Below are 27342 nucleotides of genomic sequence, written 5' to 3'. Positions count from 1 at the left end.
GGATGGATCTTTCAACATTTTTTTTTTTTTAGGTTTAATTTTGTTGGAATTTTTGTTGCTGCTTCTTAAATCTTAAATCTTCCCAGTTAAAACTTGCAGTGACTTTAAAATCCCGTTTGCTCTGGCAGGAGGGAGATGCCTTAAGAGCTTATTTGCATTGAAACCAAGTTATGAATATTCATGAGGCACAGATTTCCCAGAGAATCGTGGCTGCCCCATCCCTGGAAGTATTCCTTGCATTGGATGGGGTTTGGAGCAACCTGGATTAGTGGAAGGTGGCCCTGCCTGTGGAAAGGGGTTGAAATGAGGTGGCTTTTAGGTTCCCTTCGCTCTCCCCCTGAGTCCTTCCCTTCCTCCACACCAAACATTCCCTTCCTCCACACCAAACATTCCCTTCCTCAATTCCCTGGATTCCATTCCAGTCTCTTTCAAAGAACAGGGAAACTGAGGCAGCAGCAGAGAAAACGGGATTTCGGGATTTCACCTGGAGTTTGTGCCAGCTGCCACTGCTCCAAGCATTTTCCTGGTGTGACCTTGGGAGGAGGCACCGGATCCCAGATTTGGGATATTCTCATGGATTCCTGTGTGTCTGTTCCAGGTGGGAAGAGGAGAAGAAGGAAGATGGAGTCAAATGGTTGCAGCTGGAGCACCGAGGGCCCTACTTTGTGCCCCCCTATGAGCCCTTGCCTGAGGATGTGCAGTTTTATTACGATGGTACATCCGTGGGGGGACCTGGCGCTCGGGGTGGTGTCCTCTCCTTAGGGAAGAGGAATATCCCATTGGAAAAGCCACGGGTTTGAGCTGGAGGATCTTACACATGGTTGGAGTTATGGGGTTTTTGGGGAGCTGATCCTAATGGCTGTTTTTTCTCATTAAGCTGCATTTTTGGGTTTGAGCTTTGTCAGCTCATCCGTGTTTTCCCACGAGCTGGAAAAACGGGATTTTACTGGATCCATGGCCTCAGTGACTGACACATCCAAGGATTTGGCTGGGCTGCTCCAAGCTCCTGACGTCCCCAGGCTCACTTTGCATCACCTTAGAGCAGCTCATGGTGTCACTGGCAGGACAGATCCAGGCCTTTGGTGCCTCCTTGTTTTCCTGCCATTCCTGCTGGATTTCCTCCCTTTCCCTGCCCTCAGGTCATCCCTGAACTCATTTCTGATAGATCAAGGGGCGGGGGCGGTAAGGACATTGGGGGTTAGCCAAGGGATCACATTCCCATGGGATCTTGGTGATCCTCAGTTCCCTGTGGCTTCCCATGGGTGTTTCTTTGCAGTAGGAAAAAGCCCAGTTTGGGAAAAGGAGGTGCCCGGAGAGTGCATTGCTGGGAGATCCATGGGGCTGTCAGGGATTTTGGCTCCATGAGGAGGAGCCTTGACAGGGTTTGGACTTCTCCTGTGACCTCGGAGTTGCTGGAGACACCGATGGGTGTTGTGTGGATCTGGGCTGGTGGCTTTGGACTTCGGCATCTTTGATGTTGACTTTTTTTCCTAAAAAAAAGTCACCGTTCCTGGATGGAAAAGTGTTTGTGGACAGACAACAACGCCAAGTAGGAAGGGCCCATGGATGAGCTGGTGTGTGTGGGTTGTCATGGGGCTGCTCCAAGGCTCCATTCCCTGCTGTCCAGGAATCCCAAAAACCAGTGGTTCAAGTAGGATTCAACCACACCCTGGATCTCTGCAGGGCGCTTTTTCCTTAAAAAAAGCTCTTTCCAGGTGATTCCTAGGATGAGCCAAGATATTTCTTGGTTTTGTTGTGTTTCTCCAGCCAAAGGGTTCAGGAGGGGATGGTGGCTTTGCCACCTCCAAGAAATGATTCAGTATCCTTAGAAAAAGCTAAGAAATTTTCCAAGATTCTACCCAGAGAAGCTGTGGCTGCCCCATCCCTGGAGGTGTTCCAGGTTGGACAGGGCTTGGAGCAACCTGGGATAGTGGGAGGTGTCAGTGCCTCTCTTTTCCCAGGAAAACCCTTGAAGCTGAGCCTGGCCACGGAGGAAATCGCCACCTTCTATGCCAAAATGTTGGATCATGAGTACACGACCAAGGAGATCTTCCAGAACAACTTCTTCCATGACTGGAGGAAGGTACCTTCCCTGGGATTGATCTTGATATCCATGAAATCCATCATCCCCGGGCTGTGGTGCAGGATGGAGGGAATTGGGAGCGGGATTTGTTCCTTATTTATAATTAAAGTTCTAAATCCTGAGTTATTTCCATGGTTTTTTTTGTGGATTTGGACTGGGATTTGCTCTCTGTGCTCTCGCTGAGTTTTAGTGATGGAAGCAGGTGGTGGAGAGTCTTGGAAACAGCTCCAAAACCAGTATGGGGACACCAAAGGAATGAAGGAATAACCTCTGATCCCAAAAAAGAGCAAAACTCTTCCTAGGGAATGTTTACACCTCCCAAATACCTTTGGTGCTGTCCCTGCAGTTGTGTTTGGGGGCTTTTTTCCATATGCGGTTCTTCCACCCCGGAACTGGCTGGGATTTTTCCGAGGCATTGGGATGTAGGTCTCTGTTCCCCCTTCTGGGAAGGAGAAGCCCAAGCAGAAGCTCTGTGTGGAATTAGTTTTGCCTCCTGGCTTTTCCCAGTTCTCCTCATTTCTTTCCCAGGAAATGACCTCAGAGGAGCAGGAGTTAATCAAGGATCTGGACAAGTGTGACTTCAGGGAGATCCACAAATATTTTGTGGAAAAAAATGAGGCCCGGAAAGCGCTTCCCAAGGAGGAAAAGCAGGTGAGGAGTGGTTCCTATGACATGTTTTGGGTACAGTTTTGGGGATTTTGTCTCTTCCTTGTTGTCTTTCCTGGTGTTGTGCCTTGAGCTTGGAGTTCTTCAGTCCAGCTCTGTCTCCATGGCCATCACCCTCTCTTCCTGAATTTTATCAGCAGATCCTGCACATTCCATGGCTTTACTGGGTGCCAGTTTTCCTTGGATGATGTTTTGGAGTCCCTCTCTGTGCAGAGGATTGTGGACCTGTCTAAGGGAATGATGGCACTTAGACTTGTTGCTTGGAATGTTAAAGATCCCTTCCAATCCAGTCCAAACCGTCCTGATTTTTTTGTGGTGTCCTGGTTTCAGAAGCTGAAGGAGGAGGCGGATAAGATCCAGGAGGAATATGGATACTGCATCCTGGATGGGCACCGGGAAAAGATTGGCAACTTCAAAACTGAACCTCCAGGGCTCTTCCGTGGCCGTGGGGAGCACCCCAAAATGGGGATGCTGAAGAAGAGGATCATGCCAGAAGATGTCATCATCAACTGCAGCAGGTGGGTTGTCTTGGAAGTGCTGAGCTCCTGGGACTTCCTTTGGGATTGGGGGCCCAGAGTTGGGGTTTTTCCATCTTCTACAGTTCCTGTTTTCCATACCCTGAGAGTATTTTTCCCTCTGAGTTATGTGAGCTGGACTGGTCTTAAGCCACCCATTTGGAGACCTTGATTTAAAACATTCCTCACCAGTCCAGAAAGTTTTCCTGTTGTTCCCAGCATCCAAATGATAAACACCTGGTTGTGGGAAAGGTCTGGAGCACTGGGAGCAGCTGAGGGAGCTGGAGGGGCTCAGCCTGGAGAAAAAGAGGCTCAGGGGGGACCTTATTGCTCTCCACAACAGGAGGGTGGATCCAGGTGGGGCTTGGTCTCTTCTGGATAATAAATGATAGGAAAAGAGGAAATGGCTTTAAGTTGTTCCAGAAGAGGTTTAGGTTGGATAATTGGGAAAACTTCTCCACAGAAAGGGTTGTCAAGCACTGGAAGAGGCTGCCAGGGCAGTGGTGGAGTCACCAGTCCTGCAGGGATGTGAAAGCTGTGTAGATGTGGCACTTGGGGACTTGTGGGTTTGGTGGTCGTGGCAGTGCTGGTTCATGGCTGGACATGATCTTGGAGGACTCTTCCAACTTTAACGATTCCATGTTGTGGAGCAATTTTGGGTGGATTCCATGTTTTCTCAGTGGTGGTGACCATCCTTGGCTCACCTCTTTCTTCATGGCCTGAGGGCTCTAATTCTGCTCTTCCCACAGGGATTCCAAGATTCCCGAGCCCCCAGAAGGTCACAGGTGGAAGGAGGTGCGCTTTGACAACACGGTCACCTGGCTGGCCTCATGGACAGAGAACATCCAGAACACCTTGAAGTACATCATGCTGAATCCCAGCTCCAAGCTGAAGGTTGGAATGATGCCTTTGGTCAGGTGAAAAAATCTGGGAAAGCTGGGATATGGAATATCAACAAAATGCTCCCTTTTTTTGGCCCTTTACTAAAAAGGGGATAAGCAAAATGAAACGGTGAGAGGGAAAGGACAGATGATTGTGAAGCATCAAACTTATTCCAAGGAATGGGTTGCTCCTGACTGAGTCATCCTGGTGCCACATTCCTCATGTGTGTCCAGGGAAGGCTGCTGGAAGCCAGGAAGGGGCTGAGAAGATCCGTATGGGCCAGAGTTGGGTTGAGTTCATTTATACCAGGAAGTGGAGGGTAGGAAGAGGTGGGATTGAACCCTGTGGGAAGAGAAAGGGGATTTAAGGCTATTTCCAAGGGCTCCAGGAAAGTGGGAATGCTGCCCAGGTGTGGACACAACTGAGGAAGTCCTGTGTCAGTCCACACTGGTGTCTGGGGAGCCACCTTTGGCCACGATTTGACCACTTGGTCCTCACTGTGCTCTGGATGGTGGAGAACACCCTGACTTGGCCAGGATGCAGATCCAGCACGGCCAGCAGAGGGCACAGAAACCCTGGATGAGCTCTTTCTTCTCCAATTTATTCCCTTCATGGATTTTTCCCAAGAAAACAATGGGGTTTGAGCAGGATTTAGATGCTGGAGGTGTTTCTAGAGCAGGACTTGACTGGTAGGGGTGGAATAAAGATGGGGCATGGAATGGAAAATATCCTGGTTTCCCATTCCAGGGGGAGAAGGACTGGCAGAAATATGAGGTAGCTCGGCGCCTAAAGGATGTTGTCCACGAAATCCGGGCTCAGTACAGAAAAGATTGGAAATCCAAGGAGATAAAGAAGCGGCAAAGAGCGGTGGCCCTGTACTTCATTGATAAGGTATCCACAGCCTCACCCCAGGTCCCCCATCCATGTGGAAATTGGGAATTCCCTCCCCTGAACCACCCCACTTTGCAGTTTTTGGTGTTTGTTGGTTCTACTGCCCAGGGTGGCTCTACATGAGGAATCTGGGGATGATTATGGAATCCTGGAATGGTTTGGTTGGATAAGACCTTAAAGATCATTTCTTTCTAACCCCCTGCCGTAGGCAGGCACACCTTCCACTAGACCAGGTGGCTCCAAGGCCCATCCAGCCTGGATTTGAATATTTCCAGAGGTGTGCAAGATGAAAATTGTCCCTAGTGGAAAGTGTCCCAGCCCATGGCAGAGGGTTGGAACCAAGCGATCCTGAAGGTCCCTTCCAAATCATTCCGTGAATCTACAGATGGAGATGACCCAATCTCCTCTAGTCCTGGTCCACTTTAACAGCCTGGGAAAGGGGAATTGAGGTGGGATGGGATGGATGACTCCCTGTTTCCTTCCAGCTGGCCCTGCGAGCTGGGAATGAGAAGGAGGAAGGGGAGACTGCGGACACGGTTGGCTGCTGCTCCCTGCGTGTGGAGCACATCCAGCTGCACCCCCAGCTGGATGGGCAGGAGCACGTGGTGGAGTTTGACTTCCTTGGGAAAGACTCCATCCGTTACTACAACAAAGTGTCCGTGGAGAGGCCGGTGAGTGGGGAAGGAATAGAGGAAGTGCTTGGTTATCTGGATTCCCTCAGTGTTTATCAGTCCCAAATTTCCATCCAAAACCTGTTACCAAGGTGCCTCCTGTGCTTTAGCCCTGGAGAATGGGAGAAGTTTTGGGATAGAATTTCCAAGGTTGTTCTACCCTGGGAACCATGAGGGAGAAGTCTCACCTCTTGCTGGAGCACCCTCAGTTGGCTTGTGGGCATCAGGACTTGAAATATCTCCATTTATATTTAATTCTTTTCCTTTGCTCATGGGAAAGAAGATTTTAATGATGTTTTTGGGGAAACTGGAATGTTGGAGATGGGAAAGATGGGGGAAACACCCATTGGCACCTTGAAGTTGAGAGGGTTGGTGGGATGTGCCAACACGAGGGTGAATCAGAGTCCATCCGGAAGAGGAGGAGGCAGAGATGAGGGAGATGTCTGGGAGCAATTCATTCCTTGGCCCTGACCAGGGCTGTCCTTTTTCCTTCTTCAGGTGTTCAAGAACCTGCAGCTGTTCATGAAGAACAAGGACCCCACCGATGACCTCTTTGACCAGCTCACTGTGAGTTGTCACCTCGAAGCTTTTCAAACAGCACCGGTGGCCCTGAGGGAGGAGAAGTCAAACCATGACACCCTTGGCCACCTTTGGTGGTCATCCCTTTGCCTGGTTTTAACTCTCTGCTCTCCAGGGACACCACTGTCACTGTTTGAACACCCTGTGATGTTTTCCAGCCTCCTTCTGCCCTGGAGCATCTCTGCTTCCCTGTGTCCCTGCTGAGGAGCTGGATTCCTGCTCCTTCCCTCCTCCAACTTATCCACTTGGGCTTTTTTTAGCCTGGGAAAGGCTGCCCACATTTGGGAAATTCCTGGAGGTACCAGACCTCGGCTTTTTGATGCTTTTGCACCTCATCGGGGCTCCACAGAAGTGGGAGAGGTTGCTGGAGGGATGTGCTGCCTTCCCTCCTGGAAAAACCTTCTCCCTCATCTTCCTCAGGATGGGATATGTGATCCATGAGCAGCCCCATGTGCTCTGTAGAACAGAGATGTGATATTGGGTGTGAGGCCAGAAAAGACCTCTCAGCTCATCAAATCCAAGCCTTAACCCAGCACTGCCAGGTCCACTGCTAAACCGTGTCCCCCAGTGCCAGTGTGTGTCCTCTTGGACATAGATGCGCAGAAATTGTTGACTTCCAGAGAGATTTTTTGTGGATTTAGGTGGAATTTCAGGCCAGTTTTGGGTAGATGATTGACCTTACCCCACAAGTAGCTCTACAAGCTGCAGAACTTAAGTTTTTTTTACTGCCTAAGCAACCAAAATTAGGCATAAGATGGTCTGAAAAAAAAAAGATTTGTCCCGGCTTCTGCTTGTTTTCTATTCCTGCTCTTTCATGGAATCATGGAATGGTTTGGGTAGGAAGGGACCCTAAAGACTGTCAAGTTCCAAAGCCCTGCCATGGGCAGGGACACCTTCCACTATCCCAGGTTCCTCCAAGCCCTGTCCAACCTGGCCTTGAACAATTCCAGGGATGGAGCAGCCACAGCTTCTCTGGGAATTCCATTCCAGGGCCTCCCCACCCTCCCAGGGAAGAATTCCTTCCCAATATCCCATCAAACCCTTTACCAGTTTGAAGCTGTTCCTCCTTGTCCTACCACTAGAATTCCTGATGTGAGTTTCCCTACACTTTTCCCCTGTTTTCCCTCCTCCAGACACACTTCCTGAACAAACACCTCCAGGACCTCATGGATGGTTTGACGGCCAAAGTCTTCAGGACCTACAACGCCTCCATCACCCTGCAGGAGCAGCTCAAGGCCCTCACCAACCGTGAGTTCCAGTGGTTGTGGTGTCACCAGCTGCACCCTGGGACCAAAGGGCTCTGGAGTGTCCATCCATTGCCTCAGGATCCCTAAAACTGCCCATGTCCCACCTGGGCAGGTGATACTCCACACAGCAGGGTGGGAGTAACTTATGGGGGTGAGCAGCAGGTTGGGAATGTTGGTAAGTGAGAAATGGTGAACTTGGGGATACTCTGACTAACTGCTTGCCAAAATGGGAATATTTTTCCCTCTTTTCCTTGTGCTGCTAGTTGGTTGCACTATTTTTGCCTCTTTGTGTGCATGAGTGATGAGTCACAGCATCAGGTGGTGGTGCTCAATTGTCCTTCCCCAATTTCTACAACCATGATTGCTCTCCCTGGAGAGAAAATGCGACAGCAACTTGTTTACCTTTCCTTCTTCTGTATTCCCTGCTTTTCCCAACTCCTGGAGTGGAGACAGAGTGATGCTTTCATTTCTTTCCAGCTGAAGACAACGTTGCAGGAAAGCTCCTGTCCTACAACCGAGCCAACCGAGCCGTGGCCATCCTGTGCAACCATCAGAGGTCTATACCAAAAACCTTTGCCAAGTCCATGCAATTCCTTCAGGAAAAGGTGAGACAGACCCAGATGAGAGATCCCAAACCTAATCTGGCCTCTGAATTTTATTTTTGGGCTGGGGTGATATCTGAAGGAATTACCTCGGTCAACAACATCAGGGAATGTCCTGGGAATAGTGGATTGCAACCCAGGGGTGGAGAGGGATGTGGTGACCTCAAATACTTGGGGGAAGCACACTTGGCACGGAATTTGGGTGAATTTTTATGAGTTTGGGGCATTTTTCATCACTCTGTGTGTTCAAACCGAGCTGGGGGCCTTTTGTGATGGCAGCTCTGGCCCAGTTGGATCAAGATCAGGGAAATTGGTTTTCCTGCAGAAAGAGCAGCTTGAAAATACCTCAGATTACCCCTTTTAATTGTCCTCAGCTTTTGCTCACACCCCACTGATGGACTGGGACTTTTCTGAGGTCTCTGTTGCTGTCCCAAGTCCCTCAGTCTCAGGCAGGTGCAGAAGATGAACAGATTTAGGAGCTCCAAGTGTTTGTGGCATCTGGGCTGTGATGGTATTTTAGAAAATGCTAAAAAATGCTTAAGCCTAGAAAATGCTGCAGGGACAAATTGGGAATTAGGGCTGGAAGAAACTGAGGAATCATGTGGGAAGGAAAAGAGGGAGGAGGTTGAAACCTTCAGGGAGTTTGGAAGTGTTGTCTGACTTTATTTTCACCTTCACAGATTGATGCCAAGAAGAAACAAGTGGAGGAAGCCCAGGAAGAAGTGAAAAAAGCTGAAGATGAGTTCGAAGACACAAAAGATGCCAAAGCAGAAGCGTGAGTGGCTCTTCCTTGGAATCCTTGCTTGCAGAAGTATCCAGAGGGCCCACGGATGGGGAAGATGTGTCCCAACACCCCATCAGAACACGAATGCCCATGTTTGGGATTGGGGCCTTCTTGTCCCATGAAAGATGGTTCAGATCTTGTAGATGGTTCCCTTAAGGGATGCCTTTCGCTATCCCAGGTTGCTCCAAACCTTGTCCAACCTGGTCTTGAACACTTCCAGGGATGGGGCAGCCACAGCTTCTCTGGGCAACCCATTCCAGGATGCTGGATTTTGTTTGCCCAACTTTGGTGGTGGAAATTACATTTTTTTATTGTTAATTTTTAATATTACAAAAGCATCTCACCGGATCCAAGTCCTTGAGAAACAGGTTGGTCCTGAATAGCACCTCTGACTCTGCCATTCCAGAGAATTCCTGGCCTTTGGGACATTCTGTGTTGTTCCTTCTCTGCCCTCAGGAACGTGGAGAGGAAGAAGAAGCTGTTGAAGAGGCTGGAGGAGCAATTGGCCAGGCTGAATGTCCAGGCCACGGACAAGGAGGAGAACAAGCAAATAGCTCTGGGCACATCCAAGCTGAATTACCTGGATCCCAGGATTAGCGTGGCTTGGTGAGTCTTGGGTGTGAAATCATGGAATGGTTTGGGTTGGAAAGGACCTTAAAATTCCTGTTCTTCCACGGGCAGGGACACCTTCCGCTATCCCAGGTTGCTCCAAGCCCCATCCAGCTTGGCCTTGGACACCTGCAGGGATGCAGTGGAGAGGACCCTGCTGGGTAACTGGTCCCCACTGGTGTCTTGTGGTCTGCACAGGTGCAAGAAATTTGGGATTCCCATTGAGAAGATCTACAACAAGACCCAGAGGGAGAAGTTTGCCTGGGCCATCGACATGGCTGGCGAGGACTTTGAATTCTGAGCTGGCACCTTCCATGTTAAATCCCAAATCCTACTCATTTGGTGCTGTTGGGAAGCTCTTTTTAAAAATTTGCTGCTGCTGGGGGCTGAGGGTTGTCTGAGTTTGGTGCCTTTTTTTTGTATGGAAAAGCAAACACCTGGATTTCCAGTTGGAACAGGTATTGGTGATTGGGATTTGGGACTTTGGGAACTCTTAATTCCTCTTCAGAGTTGCCAAGTACTTGGGATTTTTTTTTCTTTCTTCCTCTGGAGTCTTGGAAGGAGATTAAATAAGAGCCTTAATTGTGCTGATCAACAAGATCAGGTCTAATCCTGTCTCCTTGGGGTAGTGGAGCTGTGCTGACCTTTCCAGACTGAATGGGATGGATGGGGAAACACAAAGTGATGACAGCAGGAAAACAGGGAACTGCAATAAAAACCCCAGGATTGGGTTAGGGGTGCACTGTGGGGAAAGGAAAAACCTCAGGGTTTTACATTTTGGGGGACTTTGTGCCCTTTCACCTCCAGGAGAGGAGAAAGTTGTGCAATGGCAGGGATATTAAATGGAAAAAACACGGGAGGGAATTTGTGTCATGGCAGGAGAAGGTGGGAAGGGAAGATGTTGGATTTAAAAGCAGTTTCACATTGCAGGGGGTTAAAATTCACCTTGGCCATGAACAAAGTGTATTTTAAGCATCCCCATGCGGTTAAATTTTTGTCTGGGAGAGGACATCTCACTTGAGGCCATGTTTATTCCCTTATTTTCTTCACTTGGCCCTGGCTCAGCTCCTGTATCCAGAGCAGAAACTGAACTGTCCAGACAGAGGTTTAGGAAATAGGAAATTTCCTAGGAAACAGGAAAATGCTGGGCCAGGCTCTGTGGGATGGGTGGTGGGGAGTGGGACCAGTATTCCTGGAGCTGCTCCTGTGTTGGGATGACACCTTTGGCATCATCCTTCCCACTCCAGCTGCGAATGGAGCAGGCAGGGATCAACAGCATAAACTGGTCGTGTTTGCTGCTTAACTGCCTGCTTTCCACATCCCCGAAAAGGTCCTATCAGCCCATTCCTGGCAGAATTCCCACATCCTAGTGGATACCAGGTGTGAGCAAACTGTTGCATTGGCAGCAAAACCTTCTGGTACCTCCGGGCTGATGTCCAGGGCTCTGTATTCCAAAGCTCCTGGTGCTTCCCATGTGTTTATTTCCACTCATTCTCGTGTTGAAATTGTTGCTGTTTTGGTTGGAAATGGAGGGCTTGGAATGCATTTCATTAAAACTGGGAGTGGCTTTTTTTTACTGACTATCCATGACTGGAGGCTTTTTGCAACTCATTCCAGGTGTGGTTCTGGATGTTCCATCCCTGCTCCAAAGCCAGGTTGGATGAGGCTTGGAGCAACCTGGGATAGTGGAAGGTGTCCTTGCCCATGAATGAGCTTTAAGGTTCCTTTCAATCCAAGCCATTCTGGGATTCTATAAAATAAAGGAGTAATTCCAGAAAGGCTGGGTTTTTTGCTGTCCCAAATGGTCCTGTCCATCTTCATCCTGTTTTTCCTGGAGTCCTCTGAATGTTTCTGGCAATATTCCATAGATCTTTCCCATGGCCTAATGCCCGGGAGCTTTTCCTACTGCTCAGGATCATGTTCTTATCCCAGAGAAGACGATCCCTCTCTCATCCCAATCATTTGGGGTTATTTAGTGGCTCCAAGCAATACTGGTGTGCTAGGATGAACCCTCCTCACTTTGGCCCTTCCAGGCATGGTTTCAACTCTCTTTTTCCAGTGTTTTTCCGAAGTCTCCATCCCTGGCAGTGCTCAGAAAATCTCTGGAAATGGCACTTGAGGACATGGTTTAGTGGTGAACGTGGTGGTTGGACTTGATGGTCCTAAAGGTCCTTTCCAACTTTCTGTGATGATGTAGGCAGAGGAAAACCTGTGTTTGAGGCTTTGGGTAACCCAAAATCAAGATAATGACAACAAAAATCAGAAAGGCAAAAGTTTAGCATTTTTCCATTGTGATGGCTTCCTCTTTTTCTTTAAAAAAGGGAAGTTGTGGTTTGTGACAAAACCAGAAGTGACACCTTCCCCTGTGACTTTTTGGCTGCCTAATTTGCTTTTCATAAGAGCCTTTTGTTCACTGTGGGTGGGAGGAGACCTCACCAAAAATCTACCGGGAACAAAGTTGACTGCTCAGGCTGGTGCTGGATGAGCTTAGGGTTGTTCTAGATACATAATGGAGCTTTAAAGAACAAATTAAAAAAAAATCCTAACAAACAAAAAAAATCCTGAAAAACCATCTGGGGGTTGGGAAGTTTGTCCCCTTCCTGCAGCTTGGGGATGTCCTACATTGATGCCCCTGGGCAGTGGTGATAGAGGGGCTGTTGGAGAAGATAAATTTAGGAGGTAGTGAGAAGTTCCTCTTGTCTTGCTTTGGTATCTGCTGACCCTGCCCAGACTCCTCCCAGAAATCCAGGGTTGTGATGGCCTTTGGAGGGCTCGAGTTCAACCTTCTCCTCAAAGGAGGGTCAACTTTGGCTGGGTTGTTCAGGGTTTTCTCAAACTTAATTTCAGTGTTTCCACAGAGGGAGATTCCTCCACCATCTCTCAGGGTCACTGTTTTGGAAATGAATCACTGCCCTGGTGTAGGAACCCAGAGCACTGAGAAGATTTCTCTGCCTGTTTTGAAGGGTTCTTAGCCCCCCGAACAGCACTGTTTTAACCTCCAACCTTGGAAAAAATTACCAACAGTCAGACAAGAACTAGAAAATACAGTGGTGTGAATTAGGTGATAGATTACTATGTAAGATTTTCACAGGGTGAAAAGTTTAGAGGTTTTGGACTTCTCTTTGTAGTAAATAGAAAGAGTAAAAAATATCAAAATGGAGGATTGTTGTTGTTCTCTAAACCTTCTTCTCCTTCTTCTACTACTCCATGTTCTGCAGTAAAAGTAGTTTGGGATGACTGGATAGAGAATTCCACAGTTCCTGCCCATGTTACTGAATAATTGGTAGGAAAGTGAAAATAATATACATTTTTAGTAACTATTGGTTAAATTATCTTTAAAAGGCCATGTAAGTCTTGAAAATTAGAGACTTCACTTCTGCTTTCTGTGCTCTGTGCTGTACCTGGGTCACGCTGGTGGCTCTGTTCCTCTGATGAGACTTAATAAACAACTATCCAGCAGCATTGAAACTCCAGGAAAAGTCTTGGTTTATCTTTGAAACTCCTTGCAAGGACTTTTAGAAAATTCTCTCCCATCAGGAGGGATTTGATTTATGGCACGGTTCAGTGTCCCCCGGCAAAGCTTTTCCTTCCTTAGATCTGGTTGGAGTTTCCCTTGATGCATCTGGAAGCAGCTGCTTGTCCTTTGTGCAGAGCCAGGGCCAGATTATCCTTGGACATCAGCTCCATGATTGTCTGTTAAAGGCAGCAACTCCATTCCCCCTCAGCCTGTCCTGTTCCATGGGGTCATTTGGCCCCAAATCTGGGATTTTGAACTTAAAGAATCATGGAAGGGTTTGGGTTGGAAGAAACCTTAAAGATCATGGAATTTCAACCCTCTGCCATGGGCAGGGACATCTTGCACTATCCCAGGTTGCTCCAAGCCCTGTCCAACCTGGACTTGGACACTTCCAGGGATGGGGCAGCCACAGCTTCTCTGGGAATTCCATTCCAGGACCTCACAACCCTTACAGGTTCCCAATATCCCATCTATCCCTGCCCTCTGGCAGTGGGAAGCCATTCCCCCTTGTCCTGTCCCTCCATCCCTTGTCCCAAGTCCCTCTCCAGCTCTCCTGGAGCCCCTTTGGGCACTGGAAGAGGCTCCAGAAGCTCTCCCTGGAGCCTTCTCTTCTCCAGGCTGGACATTCCCAGCTCTCCCAGCCTGGCTCCAGAGCAGAGGGGCTCCAGCCCTTGGAGCATCTCTGGATCTTGGAGATCCTCTGGATCTGCTCAGCAGCTCCATATCCTTGTGCTGATGATCCCAGCATTGGATTCAGCTCTCCAGCTCTGGTGACTCCAACCCAAGGCTGGCTGGGGACTCTACAAACAATTCCCCTTCCTGCAGAAGTTGTTTGAGCAGCTGGAAGCTCCTGTGGGATCCATCCCTGCTTGTTGCTTCTGCCATCAGCATCTTGAAGACTTGGGAATATAAATCCATTAGCCAGAGCTGTGCTCATCACATCACGAACCTTCCCACGTTGTGCTCTCTCCTTGGGATGAGTCAGAATCTTGTTCCCTGTCCAACAGGTCCTCGTGGATGAACAAACCTCATCAGCCTCCTGTTTTCCAGAGCCACATTCTGTATTTTCTCATTGGCAGGGCTCCTCCCCTCCCCTGGCCCATCAGGTGATCTAAGTCATGGAATCCTTTAGGTTGGAAAAGCCCTTTAAGTTCATCAAGTGCAGCCCGTTAATTGCTCTGTTCACCACAAGACAATGTCCCCCGACATTTCCATGTCTTTTAAATCCCTCCAGGAATGGTGACTCAGCCACTTTGGGAAAGGGAGCTCATCAGCTCTGCTTGGCTGCTCTCTCATCTGCTTAATGATGGGGCCTTCAAACGTAGGGGACATGGAATTTTGGCTGATTTATCTTAATTGGTGCGGAGAGGGAAAGAGGGAAGGGGAGGTGATGGGGCATTTGCTGCTCCACTGCTGCTTCTCCCTCGCATCCAATCCCTGGAGCGATGGGAGAAGCAGAAGAATCCCTGCAGCCTGGCAGACTCGTGAAAGGTGGGAAACCCCTGTGGGGATTTGAGGAAGGAAAAGGTGAAGGATTTCCAGAGGGTTTTTCCTCCCTGCCCTTCTCCCTCTGAGGTCTGATGTTGCAAAAATGAGGGAAAAAAAAAAGGGAAATACAGAGCAGAAACTTTGAAGGGAATGTTTTGTCGGCTTGAGAGGAAAGGGGAAGAACACTTGAGGCTGCGGCTGCTGTGATTCAGACGCTGTCTGTGAACTCCGTGAGTGGAGACATTTCCTTTCCCAACCTTTTTTAGTGGGAGATAAGAGCGTGGCTGTGGTTTGGCATAAATAAAACATGTGCTGAAAGAGCTCCCTGGATTTCTGTCCCTTCACACTCAGCCAGGCTCAGACGGATGGAAAATCAGCCCAAATTGCAGAGCCATTATCCCAGGCCACGTGTTTGGAAGTGCTGATGCCAAGGAAAGTGGCTGCAGGGAAAGCAACCTGGGAGAAATCGGATCCCTGGGATCAGCTGAAGGACTGGCTAAGGAAGGGCAGAGGAAAGGCTTCCAAGGAAGGATGAAATTCCGGGATTTCAGGTTTGTGCCCTGTGAAGGAGAGCTGACACTGGCTGTGGGGTGAGGATGGCTGCACATCCTGGGTCTCCCCCTAGGAATGAGTGGGTAACATCCAGCCTGGCTCTTCCCATCCCTATTTTTGGCCAGTGGACACCTCTGTTACTCAAAACAAAGAATCAGGAGAAGCTCAGCTGAGTTGTCCCAAGCTCTGAGATTGGCTTCTCCAGACCTTAATCCTGAGCCACTGCAAGCTGGGGCAGGAGAAATCCCAATAAGTTACTTCGTTAGTATTCTTAATCCAAGTCAGGATTAAACTGCAATTATGATTTCATTGGCTTGGCTCAGGAATAAGCCTTGGGATAAAGGCTCTCCCAGCTGCATCGAGGCTTTTAAGTTCCTTCAGCTGCTGAGAGCCTGGAAGGAAGAGGGATCATGGAATCATGGAATCATGGAATGGTTTGTGTTGGAAAAGATCTTTAAAGATCACGGAATTCCATCCCCCTGCCATGGAGTGGCTTGCTCCAAGCCCTGTCCAAGCTGGCCTTGGAGTACCTCCAGGGACGGGGCAGCCACAGCTTCTCTGGGAATTCCATTCCAGGGCCTCACCACCTTCACAGGGGACAATTCCTTCCCAGTATCCCATCCAACCCTGCCCTGTGGCAGCGGGAAGCCAGTCCCCTTGTCTTAATGTAAAAAGTTCCTCTTCCAAGTGATGTGAGGTCTCTCCAGACGGTAGGAGCTTCCAGAAGTTCCCTGGGATTGCCCTGTGTTGCAGTAGGCAGGCAGCTGATTACTTCCCAAAAAATGCCATGTTTCCAGGTGTGTGGGTGGAACTCGGGCTGCCCTTCCTCTTGGAAACAGGGCAGACGATTTCCCTGACAGGATGGGATAACAAGGAAGTCTCCAATCCTTTCCCAGGGTCACTTGGAGTCGAATGAGCTCATTCCGTGGAATCTCTTCCATCTGTTTCTCAAGCTTTTGTTGGGATCTTCTACTCCTGAAGGCTGGATTTGCCAAAGTGGAGGAGAATGGGGTGGCAATTAACTCAACCAGCTTTAATTAGGGTTCCTGCTTCATTCCTGGTTGTCCCCCAAGCAGAAACAGATCCTGACTTTCGCACAGTCCATTCCTGGAGCAGGAAGCAGCACTTCAGTTGGAAGGGAACACCTGGAGGGGTTAAGTCTCCACCTCCACCCCTCTCCTGTGCATCCTTGGATCCAAGACAGGATTTCTGACAAAAACAGGCAATGAACTCAAATGTCCTCAAACCCAAATCCTGCTGCTGCTGGGGCTGGAAGGTTGAAGGTGGTGAGGGGGGATAAACTGGCCCTAGAAGGTCTGGCTGCTCTTCCAAGCCCAGGAACTTGGCACAATCCCATTTTTTTTTATTTGGCTTCTGTTCCTTTGCCCGTGGGACCCTCTATTGGAAGGCTACAGCCATAATTTCATTCCATTTTTCCTCTAGCCACTTGAGCAGCCTTTGGAGTGTGGCCCTTTAAGCAAAAACCTGGCTGAACTGAGGCTGTGTAACCCCTGATTCCCTTTTGTGATTAAAAAAAGTTATCTTTATTTTTCTATTTATTTTATTTATTTGATTTTCCTCTCTGTTCTCACATTTGACAGAGCTCCTCCAAGGGGCTGGGCTGGGTCATCCTCACAGGGCCTTCCTGTGTGCTGGGAAACATAAAATAACACCACAAAAATGACAAAAGCGGGAGATAAAATTCCAGAAATAGAACAGAGAATTGCTCAGTCCAGGTCTTCCTCTTTGAGTCTGAGACAAGGCTGTTTGTTATCCTTTTAATTTGGTATTTTCTGTGGATACTCCTCTGCCCCACTCAGGTGAGGCCTCACCTGGAGCACTGTGTCCAGATCTGGGATCAGAAGGACGTGGAGCTGCTGGAGCGAGTCCAGAGGAGGCCACAGAGATGCTCCAAGGGCTGGAGCCCCTCTGCTCTCAGTCAGGCTGGGAGAGCTGGGAATGTCCAGCCTGGAGAAGAGAAGGCTCCAGGGAGAGCTTCTGGAGCCCCTTCCAATGCCTAAAGGGGCTCCAGGAGAGTTGGAGAGGGACTTGGGACAAGGAATGGAGGGACAGGACACAGAGAATGGCTTTAAACTGGAATATGGTACAGTTAGATGGGATATTGGGAAGGAATTCTTCCCTGGGCGGGTGGTGAGGCCCTGGAATGGAATTCCCAGAGAAGCTGTGGCTGCCCCATCCCTGGCAGTGTCCAAGTCTAGGTTGGACAGGGCTTGGAGCAACCTGGGATAGTGGAAGGTGTCCCTGCCCATGGCAGGGGTGGAACTGGATGATCTTCAAAGCCCCTTCCAACCCAAGCTGTTCCATGATTTTACTACTGGCCACGAGCTTTGAGTTTGTAAAACCTCTGGATTGAGGCTTCTTAGATTTGCTCGGACTGAGTTTGTCTTGACCTGCCTGGGGCTTTTCTTCTTTTTTTGTTTTAATCTTGGCTGAGTGGCAAGAGCAATTTTCCTAATTGACCAAGTGGTTCTGGCTAATTAGCTCTGCTTTTGTTTAGCTTTGTATGGAGCAGCTGTAGATTTGTATAAATAGCAGCACCAAGGCATAATTCAGTGCAGGATGAAGGATTTGTTACTCTGATCTAAGGACACAGAATAGGGAAATTCCAGCTTGGAGGTCTTGAGGAGGGGAAATGTGGGATGATTGGATGGGGTAAGGCACAGGTTGCCCAGAGAAGTCATGGCTACCCCATCCCTGGAAATGCCCAAGGCCAGGCTGGAAGAGGATCTGAGTGACCTGGGATAGTGGAAGGTGTCCTTGTCCAGAGCAGGGGGTTGGTTCGAGATGATCTTCAAAGTCCCTTCCAACCCAAACCATTCCATGATTCATCCTCGAAACAGGAATTAACACACGTGGAAAAGCCTCTATCCAGCTTTTCCCCAGGCGTTCTGCATAGGATTAGTCTTTCTTTCCCTGCAGTAGGCAGGACTTGGATGATCCTTGAGCAGCATTTACACCTCAGGATATTCTATGGAGTCACAGGAGAGAAATCCACATGCCCATAGCAGGATCAAGCCCTTCCCAAGGCTCCAAGATTGACCCCAACTGGGCAATCAAAACTGGGGTCCTGGTTCTCCCAGAGTAGTTTCTCCTGGCTGGACCCAGCACATCCCCTTTTCTCTAGAACCATGGAAATCCAGGAATCCCCATCCTGGGGTATTTAGGAAGCCAGTAGACAGGGATGTATTAAGGGCTGGCCTGGGGACTGGTTTTCCTTCTCCTTCTTGCTGTCACAGCTCCCAAAAATCTTGAGCTGCAGCCTTGAAGTGCACTTGGAAGCTTCTTCTGCCATCCTGATTTCCCAGAATCATGGAATGGTTTGGGTTGGAAATGACCTTAAAGCTTATCTTGTTCCATCCTCTGTGTGTGGGGACACCTTCCACTATCCCAGTTGCTCCAAGCCCCATCCAACCTGGCCTTGGACACTTCCAGGGATTCCAACTTATGTGGACAGCCTGTGACAGGGCCTCAACACCCTCACAGAGAAGAATTTTTTCCCAGTATCCCATCTAAATATTCCCTCCACATCCAGCATTAAAAAACTCCCAAACAATTCCAAGATGCTTATTATTTATTCTCTTTTTATGGAGAGCTGACTCATAGCAGGGCTGCTGGTTGGGAACAGGCTGTTCATGGAATTACACAGGGAATAAAACAAATGGAAGTGAGTAGGAGGAAGATCCAATCCAGATCAGCACAGCCCCAGCTCTCTGCATGTCTCAGCCAGATGGAAATTTCAGGAGGTTTATGGAAAAAAAAAAAGTCTTGAAAAATAATGGATTTACAGCTCCAGTGGCATGGTTCCAGTGTCCTCTCTGGAGAAGGTCTGGGATTTTGGATATGAGATTTTCAGGGATGGTCCCACCTGGTCAGGTCAAAGCCACACTGAGGAACGCATTAACAATTAAAAAGTGTGGCCAGCTGTGGGATAGCCCTTGGAATTGTGCATGGGTTTTCCATGTATTATTGGTATAGATTCCATGACAGCTCTTCTGCAGTGATTCCAGCCCCAGGGAAGCTTGAAGGGCTCCTTTGGAGCTGGACGTCTCTGTTGGATCCCCCCATTAATGTCCCCAGTTACAAGTGTAATCCTTTACGTGACTTCATCCAGATCCAGCTGGGATTTGGGCAATACAGGAGTCCCAGAGACACCGTAAAACCAGGGCATATCCATAACCAGGGCATATCCATAACCAGGGATTTGGGATGGCCCTGGGGCACCATTTCCCTGTCCTGCTTGGAAGAAAGGAAGCCAAAGGGCAAATACTCGGGATTTCAACACCTTGGCGTATCCCAGCCCGAGGCTGCCCACACTTGGGTCCTGATCTTGAGTGTCTTCCCCATGGGAATAGACACTTGGACACCTCCAGAGCACCCAGGAATGGGGAAAGTGCAGGAGATTGGCAGGAGCAGCCACAGAGACCGAGTCCTTCAGTGTTTGACACACAAAGGGTTTAAACCAGTGTGGATCCAAGATCTTCTTGGTTTCCCTGGAATCTGAGCAGCTGTGAAGGTCTGAGATGAGCATACATCTGTGTCAGGGGGATGGTGGTGATAGCTCACCTTGGTGTCCTGATTTTGAGGAGGTCACAACCAGGAAGGATGCAAAGAATGAGCCTTGCAGGATCGGCACAGGGAAATCCCTGTGGAGAAGGATAAAGATGGAAAAAAGAGGGAAGGAAAAATCACTGTTCAGTGTCATTGGGTTGAGGAAGGGAGGAGCTGGAGCTCCCACTCATCCAGGAGGTGCTCAACACAGAAAGTTCCTCTTCTCCCAGGGCCATTTGTCCTTCAAACTGTTGTCATTCCTGCCAAAAAGTGATGCCATATCTGGCCTCTTCCTCCCTCAAAACTCCACAAAAAATGAAGGATGGGGAACAAGATTCTGCAATTGCTTCACCAGGTTTTATTTAGGACTGGAATATCCCCGGTGCTGAGAACCAATTCCATCCTGCAACCTCTGGTGCGCTAGAACGGGGTGGGGGAATGGCAAAACAGAGATTGGGATAGATGGAATTATCTGGGAATCATCTGAGATGCCACCTGAGAAGGGATGAGGCAGGTGTGTCACCCTCTGACCACAGGGAAGCTGAGTGGGTGAAAACTTCAGGACAAATAACAGGAAAAGGTCCCATGAGGCCAATCCATGATGTTTCTGTCCTTCCTCATCACCACGTTTCCTATGTGGATACTTTTCCCAATGCCATTTTGGAGAAGAATCCAGTATAAGGCTCCCAAAAAATGAGCAGATCCCTATTCCTTGACTTCCAGTCTCTGTTCTACATCCAGGAAGACTCAACAGAATATTCCAGAGGTCAGGCAAACAAAGCCACGTTTCCATGGCTCCAACACAGGCATGCAGCGCAGTGTTCCAGAGCCAAGAATAAATCCAGGATCAAGTCCTCATCCTGAAGGATGTGATTCACACACCTGCAAGGGCCTGATCTCCGAGGATAAGCCTGAGCTAGGGAAATAAACAGTTGCTAGGAACATCCCTGATCTGGAACATCATCCACAGCATTTAATTGATCGTTTTAATTGTTGGCACGTTCCCTGGCAAGATTCTAGGATGGATCAACCACCATTACTCCATGGAATATCTGGAATAAAACAAAGGAGGTGGAACAAAGGAAGGATTATTCCCAAGAGACTGATATCCGCCTCTTGGCCTCTGTGCTGGAGATGGTCCTGGAAGAGTTGAATTTACTGCCCCAGCTGTAGCCTATGGATACTGGGACATCTTTTTTCCAGACCTTTGCCCTCACCCAGCCAAACCTCCCATGCTCCAGTCATGCTGCTGCCATGTATTGGCCATCCAGGGTGACACCACCATCCCGAGGCTCCTGAGGAAATGCCAGCCATGGCAGTGCCACACCTCACATGTGCATCACACATCCCCAAGGCCAGGATGGTAACTTCCCAAAAATCTGGCTCAGTGGGCCACTGGCAGCCCCCAGAATGGGAATTGACCCATTGTGCACCTCTGTCCATCATCCTTCTTGTCCATCAATCCACTCCTCCCAGTGGAGCTGTGGTGGACCACTTCCCATGGCCTTGGAGATCCTCTTCCTGCTGTCAGTGAGGAGCAGATTTGAATCCCTGGTCAGGCAGGAGATATTTGTGTCATCAGTCCTTGGAACTGAGGGAATAAACCCTGTTAATCATGGAATGGTTTGGGTTAAAAGGGACTTTAACAATCCTCTTGTTCCAACCCCCTGCCATGGGCAGGGACACCTTCCACTAGACCAGGTTGCTTCAAGCCCCGTCCAACCTGGCTTTGAACACTTCCAGGGATGGGGAGTCCACAATCCAAATCATACTGAAGAGTAACACAATTATTTCTCCATTTTTTTCCACAAAAACCCAGTCAAAACTGGTGAAAACATGAGGACTGAGCTTTTCCAGGGTTCTCCCACTGCTGCAGGATACTGAGCTTTGGCTTCCCAGGCTGATTTCCAGACTCCCCCAAAGAGTCACCCCTGATGCCACGATGAATCACGCTGGCCAATCCTTATTCCCTGGAACAGGTCCTGCTCTTTGGTCACTGCCTTGTGACACCTGGCAGGACTGACACACCTCCTCCGGCATTCCCAGGGCACGCAGTCCCCAAGCCTGGCACGGTTTCATCTCTTGGGCAAGAGATGTGGTTTATCCTCTCCACACCCAGGTGTAGATCCATGGGAGAGGAATGGCTGGAGCTCCTGGGGTTATCAGGGCTGACTTCCCCATCCTGTTGATCCAGTTTTACGTCAGCAGAGCCGGTGGTGTCAGAAACCTCCAAAATATCTGACAGTCGACCAAAAAAAGCTCTCCACAAGAATCCCCCCACCTTTTGTTTCCTTGGAAAGGAAGATGTGGTGGGTTTTGGTGTCTCTTTGAACTTCCTCTGGCCGTGCCTTCACTGCGATCAGTGATTGATCCCACTCGATGCTCTGAATGTCTTGGATGAGCATCTCCTCTGCTTCAGGGAATTTTGTTCACCTCACTTGGCTCCTGCCAAGAAAATCATGTTGACCCCCAATCATTTTAACCTTCACCTCACCCAATCTTTCTTCCACATGTTTTTGGAGCCTCTGCCTCTTCTTCTTCTGCTTCTCCATCTCCTAAAGCCCAGGCTGTGTGGATCTCTGCTCTATTTTCCTGGAGGAGGGAGAAGGATGGGATAAGCAGACATCTGATTGCCCAAGCGGCTGCACTCCAAGGGGCTCCTCCTGCTTCACCCTCTTTGCCCCTTGGTGGCTTGGTGATTCATGGAGATGTCTGCTGATATCCAGCACTAAATATCCTGATAACTCTTTCCTTGGAAGCACAAGTGGGACAGGCAGTCAGCTGGAAGCCCCAGAACGAATGAAGTTGTCAGCTCCAGCTCCACCCCTTTCACGCAGAGAAATCCTAAAGGCTGAGGACATTTTTGTCTGACTGGTATTGAGCAGGACTTTGAATTGGATGCTCCATGGAAAAGGGGGACAAAGGTATTTTTAACCCTTGCTGGAAGTGTTCAAAACCAGGTTGGATGGGGCTTGGAGGCACCTGGAAGATGTCCCTGTCCATGGCAGGGGGTTGGAATGAGATGGTCTTTAAGGTCCCTTCCAACCCAAACCATTCGATGATTTTATGATTTAAGACTTTGCAGGTAACCAAGTTATGCATTTCCTGTCCCCATGAATATCCAGCTTGGTTTACCTTGACTGTAGATGTTGGGAGTTCTCCAGGCCTAACCCTGGAAATGCGCTTGGCACAATCCACCCAAACAATTCCATTAATTTATGCTACTTGTTCCCATTTTCCTTTGAGAAAAGGAACTCTTCAGCCACAGATGCAATGATCAGAACAAAACCCCCACCCAGACATCAGCAGCACTGCTGGCCTGACCAGAGATGAATTAAAGGATTAATCCCAATGAATGGTGTGAATTCCCAGAGTGCTTTCACTGCTCCCTGGAATCGCCAGCCCAGCCTGAAGGCAATGCTGAGGTGAGAAAACAACCCACATGCATTCCTGGCCTCTCATCTGATCCATCATCCCTGCCCACTCTTTCCAAATCATTGGCTTCCTCATCACTCCATCCAAAGGCAGGGAAGATTTATATCCTGTCCCCAGGTGAGGGTGTTTTTCCTGGGCTGTGGAGACAACCGGGAGAAGATGAAGTTCTCCCTCCTTGCGGTGCTGGCTTTGGTCCTATTTGCAGCTCAAGGTGAGATTTGCTCCTAGATAATGTATAGCTGAGTGTTTTAAAGGTAGGTATGCCTCATATCCAGGGAAAGAAATCATGGAAGGGAGCTCCTCAGCTCTTGCAATGGTGCAGGTGAAGGACACTGCTCGTTTTGGAAGTTTTTATCTGGAAACTCAGTCTGGGTGTGCAAAAAGTTTCTTTTCCAACGGGAAATTTCCCTGTCCTACTGGATTTTTATGGAAACAAGACAGAAAATAGGAGGCAGTTCTCACTGTTCTGCCTTTGAGAGACTTCCTAGGGAGTTTTCCTGTCGGGGTGGTGCAAGGCTGTGGTTATTCCTAAATTTTGATGAAGACAGTACAATGCTCTGTGTTCCTGGTCCACGAGAACAGGGCCACACCTCCAACATCTGCCCTTGTGCAGCTGTTTCTACCCATCTCAGAGACCCCACAGCTTGCTGACTTCAGAGATTTTGGGACAAAGTCAGGGAATTGAGGAGAAGTTGGGATGTGGATGGAATGGGTTAATGGTGGTGGGTATTTGCATAGTAATTTGTTTTAGATGGTGCATTTCATTTCTCAGAGAGATGGCAAATTAAATCAGAGCCTTTTAAAGGAATATGATCCTATATCCTCTATAGACCAGAGAGAATAAACCTTATCCTCACTTTGGAGAGCGGGATGGGCTTTGCCAGTGCTTGGAATTGTGCCACGCGTCCGGTGCAAAAAAAAAGAATTCCTTGGAATAGTTATTTCTGGCCCATTGTGGCCTAAGAATACCTTTCTGCTATTTAGCTTTGTTCACTCACCAGAACAGTGATCCTGACAGATTTCCAAGTGTTAACAAGGCCTGGGAGACAGGGAGGTTGTCCTCAGTGCCAAAATGAAGCCTGGCCTAATCCACGTTGGATTATCCAGGCAGTAAAAATTAAGCATTCACTGCACGTGTCTTAGGGCTGAATACTCACAGCAGAGAGTAAAAAGTCCTTCTCCTCATCTTCTTTTTCCTTTAAACCAGGTTCTGGATTTATTTTTTGAGGGCACTGATATCCCACCCAAACACAAAGGCGTGGGAGCCTGACTTTAGGCTGTGGAGGTCCCAATTAATCCTCTTCATCTGCCAATGCTTTCTGCCTAATTAGGCTGCAGTTTAATAGTCCCCAGCAAGTAAAAAAGGTGACCCCAGGCCTTGGGACATCCTTGGAAACTCCTCCAGGAGTCCCTGCCCTTCCCTGCTCCAAGCATCACATCAAACCCAGCACCCTTGGCCTATCAAATTGAAGGAGGGGAGATTTAGGTTGGATATATGGAAAAAAATCTTCCCTGTGAGGGTGCTGAGGCCCTGGCACAGGGTGCCCAGAGAAGCTGTGGCTGCCCCATCCCCAGAAGTGTCCAAGGCCAGGCTGGATGTAGCATTGGAAGAGTGGATTGGGTCTTTCAGCTCCATGGCTTTCATCAGACCTGCACCTCATGTGTTTGAGACTCCATGAAAAGCAGGGGATAATTTTTGCTGCTGGCATTTCACAGAATCCCAGAATCATTTAGGTTGGAAAAGACCTCCAAGATCCTTGACTCCAACCTTTGGCTGATCACCACCAGAGCTCTGAGTGCCACGTCCAGGCGTTCCTTGGACACCTCCAGGGATGGGGTCTCCACCACCTCCCTGAGCAGCTCCTTCCAGTGCCTGACCACCCTTTCCATGAAGAAATTCTTCCTGATGTCCAACCTGAACCTTGCCTGGTGTAGTTTGAGGCCTTCTCCTCTTGTCCTGTCCCTTGTTCCTGGGAGCAGAGCCTGACCCACCCCTGGCTGCCCCCTCCTGTCAGGGAGTTGTGCAGATCCAGAAGGTTCCCCCTGAGCCTCCTTTTCTCCAGGCTGAGCCCCTTTCCCAGCTCCCTCAGCAGCTCCTGGTGCTCCAGACCCTTTCCCAGCTCTGCTCCCTTCCCTGGACACGCTCCAGCCCCTCAATGTCTGTCTTGTCATGAGGGGACAAAACTGGACACAGGATTTGAGGTGTGGCCTCACCAGTGCCCAGCACAGAGGGACAATCCCTGTCCTGGTCCTCCTGGTCACACTGTGGCTGGCACAAACCAGGATGATTCCATCTCCCTCTTCCATGTTTTGTGTCTCTTCCTGCAGCAAATGCCCTGTACTGCTACACCTGCAACTGGGAACAAAGCAACTGGAGCTGCCTGAAGGCCGAGAAGTGCTCGGACAAGGACGAGTACTGTGTCACCAATGTGGCCTCCGTAGGAATCGGTAGGTGCTGGCTCTGGATCCCCTCGTGGGGACTCAGGAACAGGACGTGAGGTTTGGGCTGGATTTTTTATGGGCTGAGGAGCTGTTGGGAAGCACCTGTGGGAGGTGGAGTCCTTCCTAACCCAGCCTGGCAGTGCTGGAGGTTTGAAATCCTCCTCCCCATCACACGTTGAGATTGTTCTCTTCAGCTGTTGTTTTATTCCTGCATGAAAAGTCAAGGAACATTGAGAGAAGAGGAAGGATCCTTCAGAGGAAGGATAAATAAATTTGAACCTTGATTCCTTGTTCCCTGGGAGCACAGCCCGACCCCAACCTGGCTGCACCCTCATGGAGTTATAGAGAGCCAGAAGGTCCCTCCTGAGCTTCCTTTTCTCCAGGCTGAGCCCCTCCAGCTCCCTCAGCCTCTCCTGGTGCTCCAGACCCTTCCCCAGCTCCATTCCCTTCCCTGGACACGCTCCATCTCCTCAGAGTCTTTGTTGCAGTGAGGGCCCAAAAAGTGACCCCAAGATTTGAGGTGTGGCCTCACTGGTGACAAGAAAGGGGAAAAATCATTCCCCTGGTCTTGCTGGTCACACTATTTCTGATCCAAGCCAGGTATAGAGTGGAACAGAATTATTTCCCTCAAGCAGAGAAGCCTGGAAATGTGATTTAAATCCAGGAAGGAACGTTGTCATTGCACACCTAAAAATGTCTTGATATGTGGATCCATGCTGGTAAGTGCTGGATGCCCAGCATGGATATGGAATTCCTTGCGCAGGAGGTCACCAACAATTCCTAGGCTGTGGTGGGGCCAGGATGGCTCTCATGCTGATCTCTGGGGCTGCGGGGGGACAATGGGACTCATCAACCCAAATCCATCTGCACAAGGATCACTCAACAAATCCCACTGCTAATTCTGCTCTCTCCCTTCTCTGGGCCAGGCTTTTTGTCCTTTTGGAAGAGGATCACCAAGAAGTGCTCCGACACCTGCCCACACCACAACTTCAAACTGGGCCTGGCCACCTACACCTCCTACTGCTGCCAAAGCTTCCTGTGCAACCTGAGTGCGTGCCCGGGGCCCCGGCTGGCTCGGCCATGAGTTGCCAGGGAGGCCCATTCCATGTCCTTCTTCACCTGCTCAGTGGTGCTGGGAGAAAATGGATCCTGAAGGACTGAAGAGCCTGGCCAGATTCCCCCAGGAAGGTGTGGACATCAAACATGAGGAACAGATAAAGTGTTGTGGTCATCATCTTGCCCTGTGGTGTCTCCCAACCTTCTTCTCATTTTCTTCTCAACCTTCAGCTCTGTGGCTCCAGTATCCCCACCAGAGTTCTGAGTGCCACATCCAGGCATTCCTTGGACACCTCCAGGGATGGGACTCCACCACCTCCCTGAGCAGCTCCTTCCAATGCCTGACCACTCTTTCCATGAAGAAATTCTTCCTGATGTCCAACCTGAACCTTCCCTGGTACAACTTGAGGCCATTTCCTCTTGTCCTGTCCTTTTTTCTCTGGGAGCAGAGCCTGACCCCTACCTGGCTGCCCTCTCCTGTCAGGGAGTTTTGCAGAGCCAGAAATTTCCCCCTGAGCCTCCTTTTCTCCAGGCTGAGCCCCTTTCCCAGCTCCCTCAGCTCTCTTGGGGCTCCAGCCCCTTCCCCACCTTCGTTCCCTTCTCTGGACACGCTCCAGCCCCTCAATGTCTTTGTCCTTCAGCTTTGGGAGGGAGATGCTCCTTCTGCACTTCCTGCATCTCTAGAGGGGTTTCTTCTGGAATTTTATCCTATTTTGGGTGCAGTCAGAGCCACAGAGTGGCAGGTGCTGGGGAA

General features: G+C 49.4%; 2 protein-coding genes across 2 annotated transcripts; both read left to right on the top strand.

The window, feature by feature from the left end:
* Positions 1 to 596: 596 nt before the first annotated feature.
* Positions 597 to 9830, top strand: TOP1MT (DNA topoisomerase I mitochondrial; the record flags this gene model as incomplete). Its single annotated transcript, XM_082294320.1, has 13 exons — positions 597 to 714; positions 1962 to 2083; positions 2612 to 2734; positions 3080 to 3267; positions 4014 to 4158; positions 4894 to 5037; positions 5523 to 5708; positions 6207 to 6275; positions 7421 to 7535; positions 8012 to 8139; positions 8817 to 8911; positions 9377 to 9526; positions 9728 to 9830. The coding sequence occupies exons 2-13, from the start codon at positions 2018 to 2020 to the stop codon at positions 9828 to 9830; spliced, it is 1512 nt and encodes a 503-aa protein (XP_082150446.1). The 5' UTR covers positions 597 to 714; positions 1962 to 2017.
* Positions 9831 to 23249: 13419 nt separating this feature from the next.
* LOC309573393 (lymphocyte antigen 6E-like) lies at positions 23250 to 26616 on the top strand (the record flags this gene model as incomplete). Its single annotated transcript, XM_082282327.1, has 3 exons — positions 23250 to 23301; positions 25419 to 25538; positions 26459 to 26616. 3 exons carry the CDS (start codon positions 23250 to 23252, stop codon positions 26614 to 26616), a joined length of 330 nt encoding a protein of 109 aa, XP_082138453.1.
* Between the last annotated feature and the right edge of the window lie 726 nt (positions 26617 to 27342).

This window comes from Coloeus monedula, assembly GCF_965178545.1.
Source record: "Coloeus monedula genome assembly, chromosome: 1".
In the NCBI taxonomy this organism is placed as follows: domain Eukaryota; kingdom Metazoa; phylum Chordata; class Aves; order Passeriformes; family Corvidae; genus Coloeus; species Coloeus monedula.
This window is presented reverse-complemented; position numbering and strand designations above follow the sequence as displayed.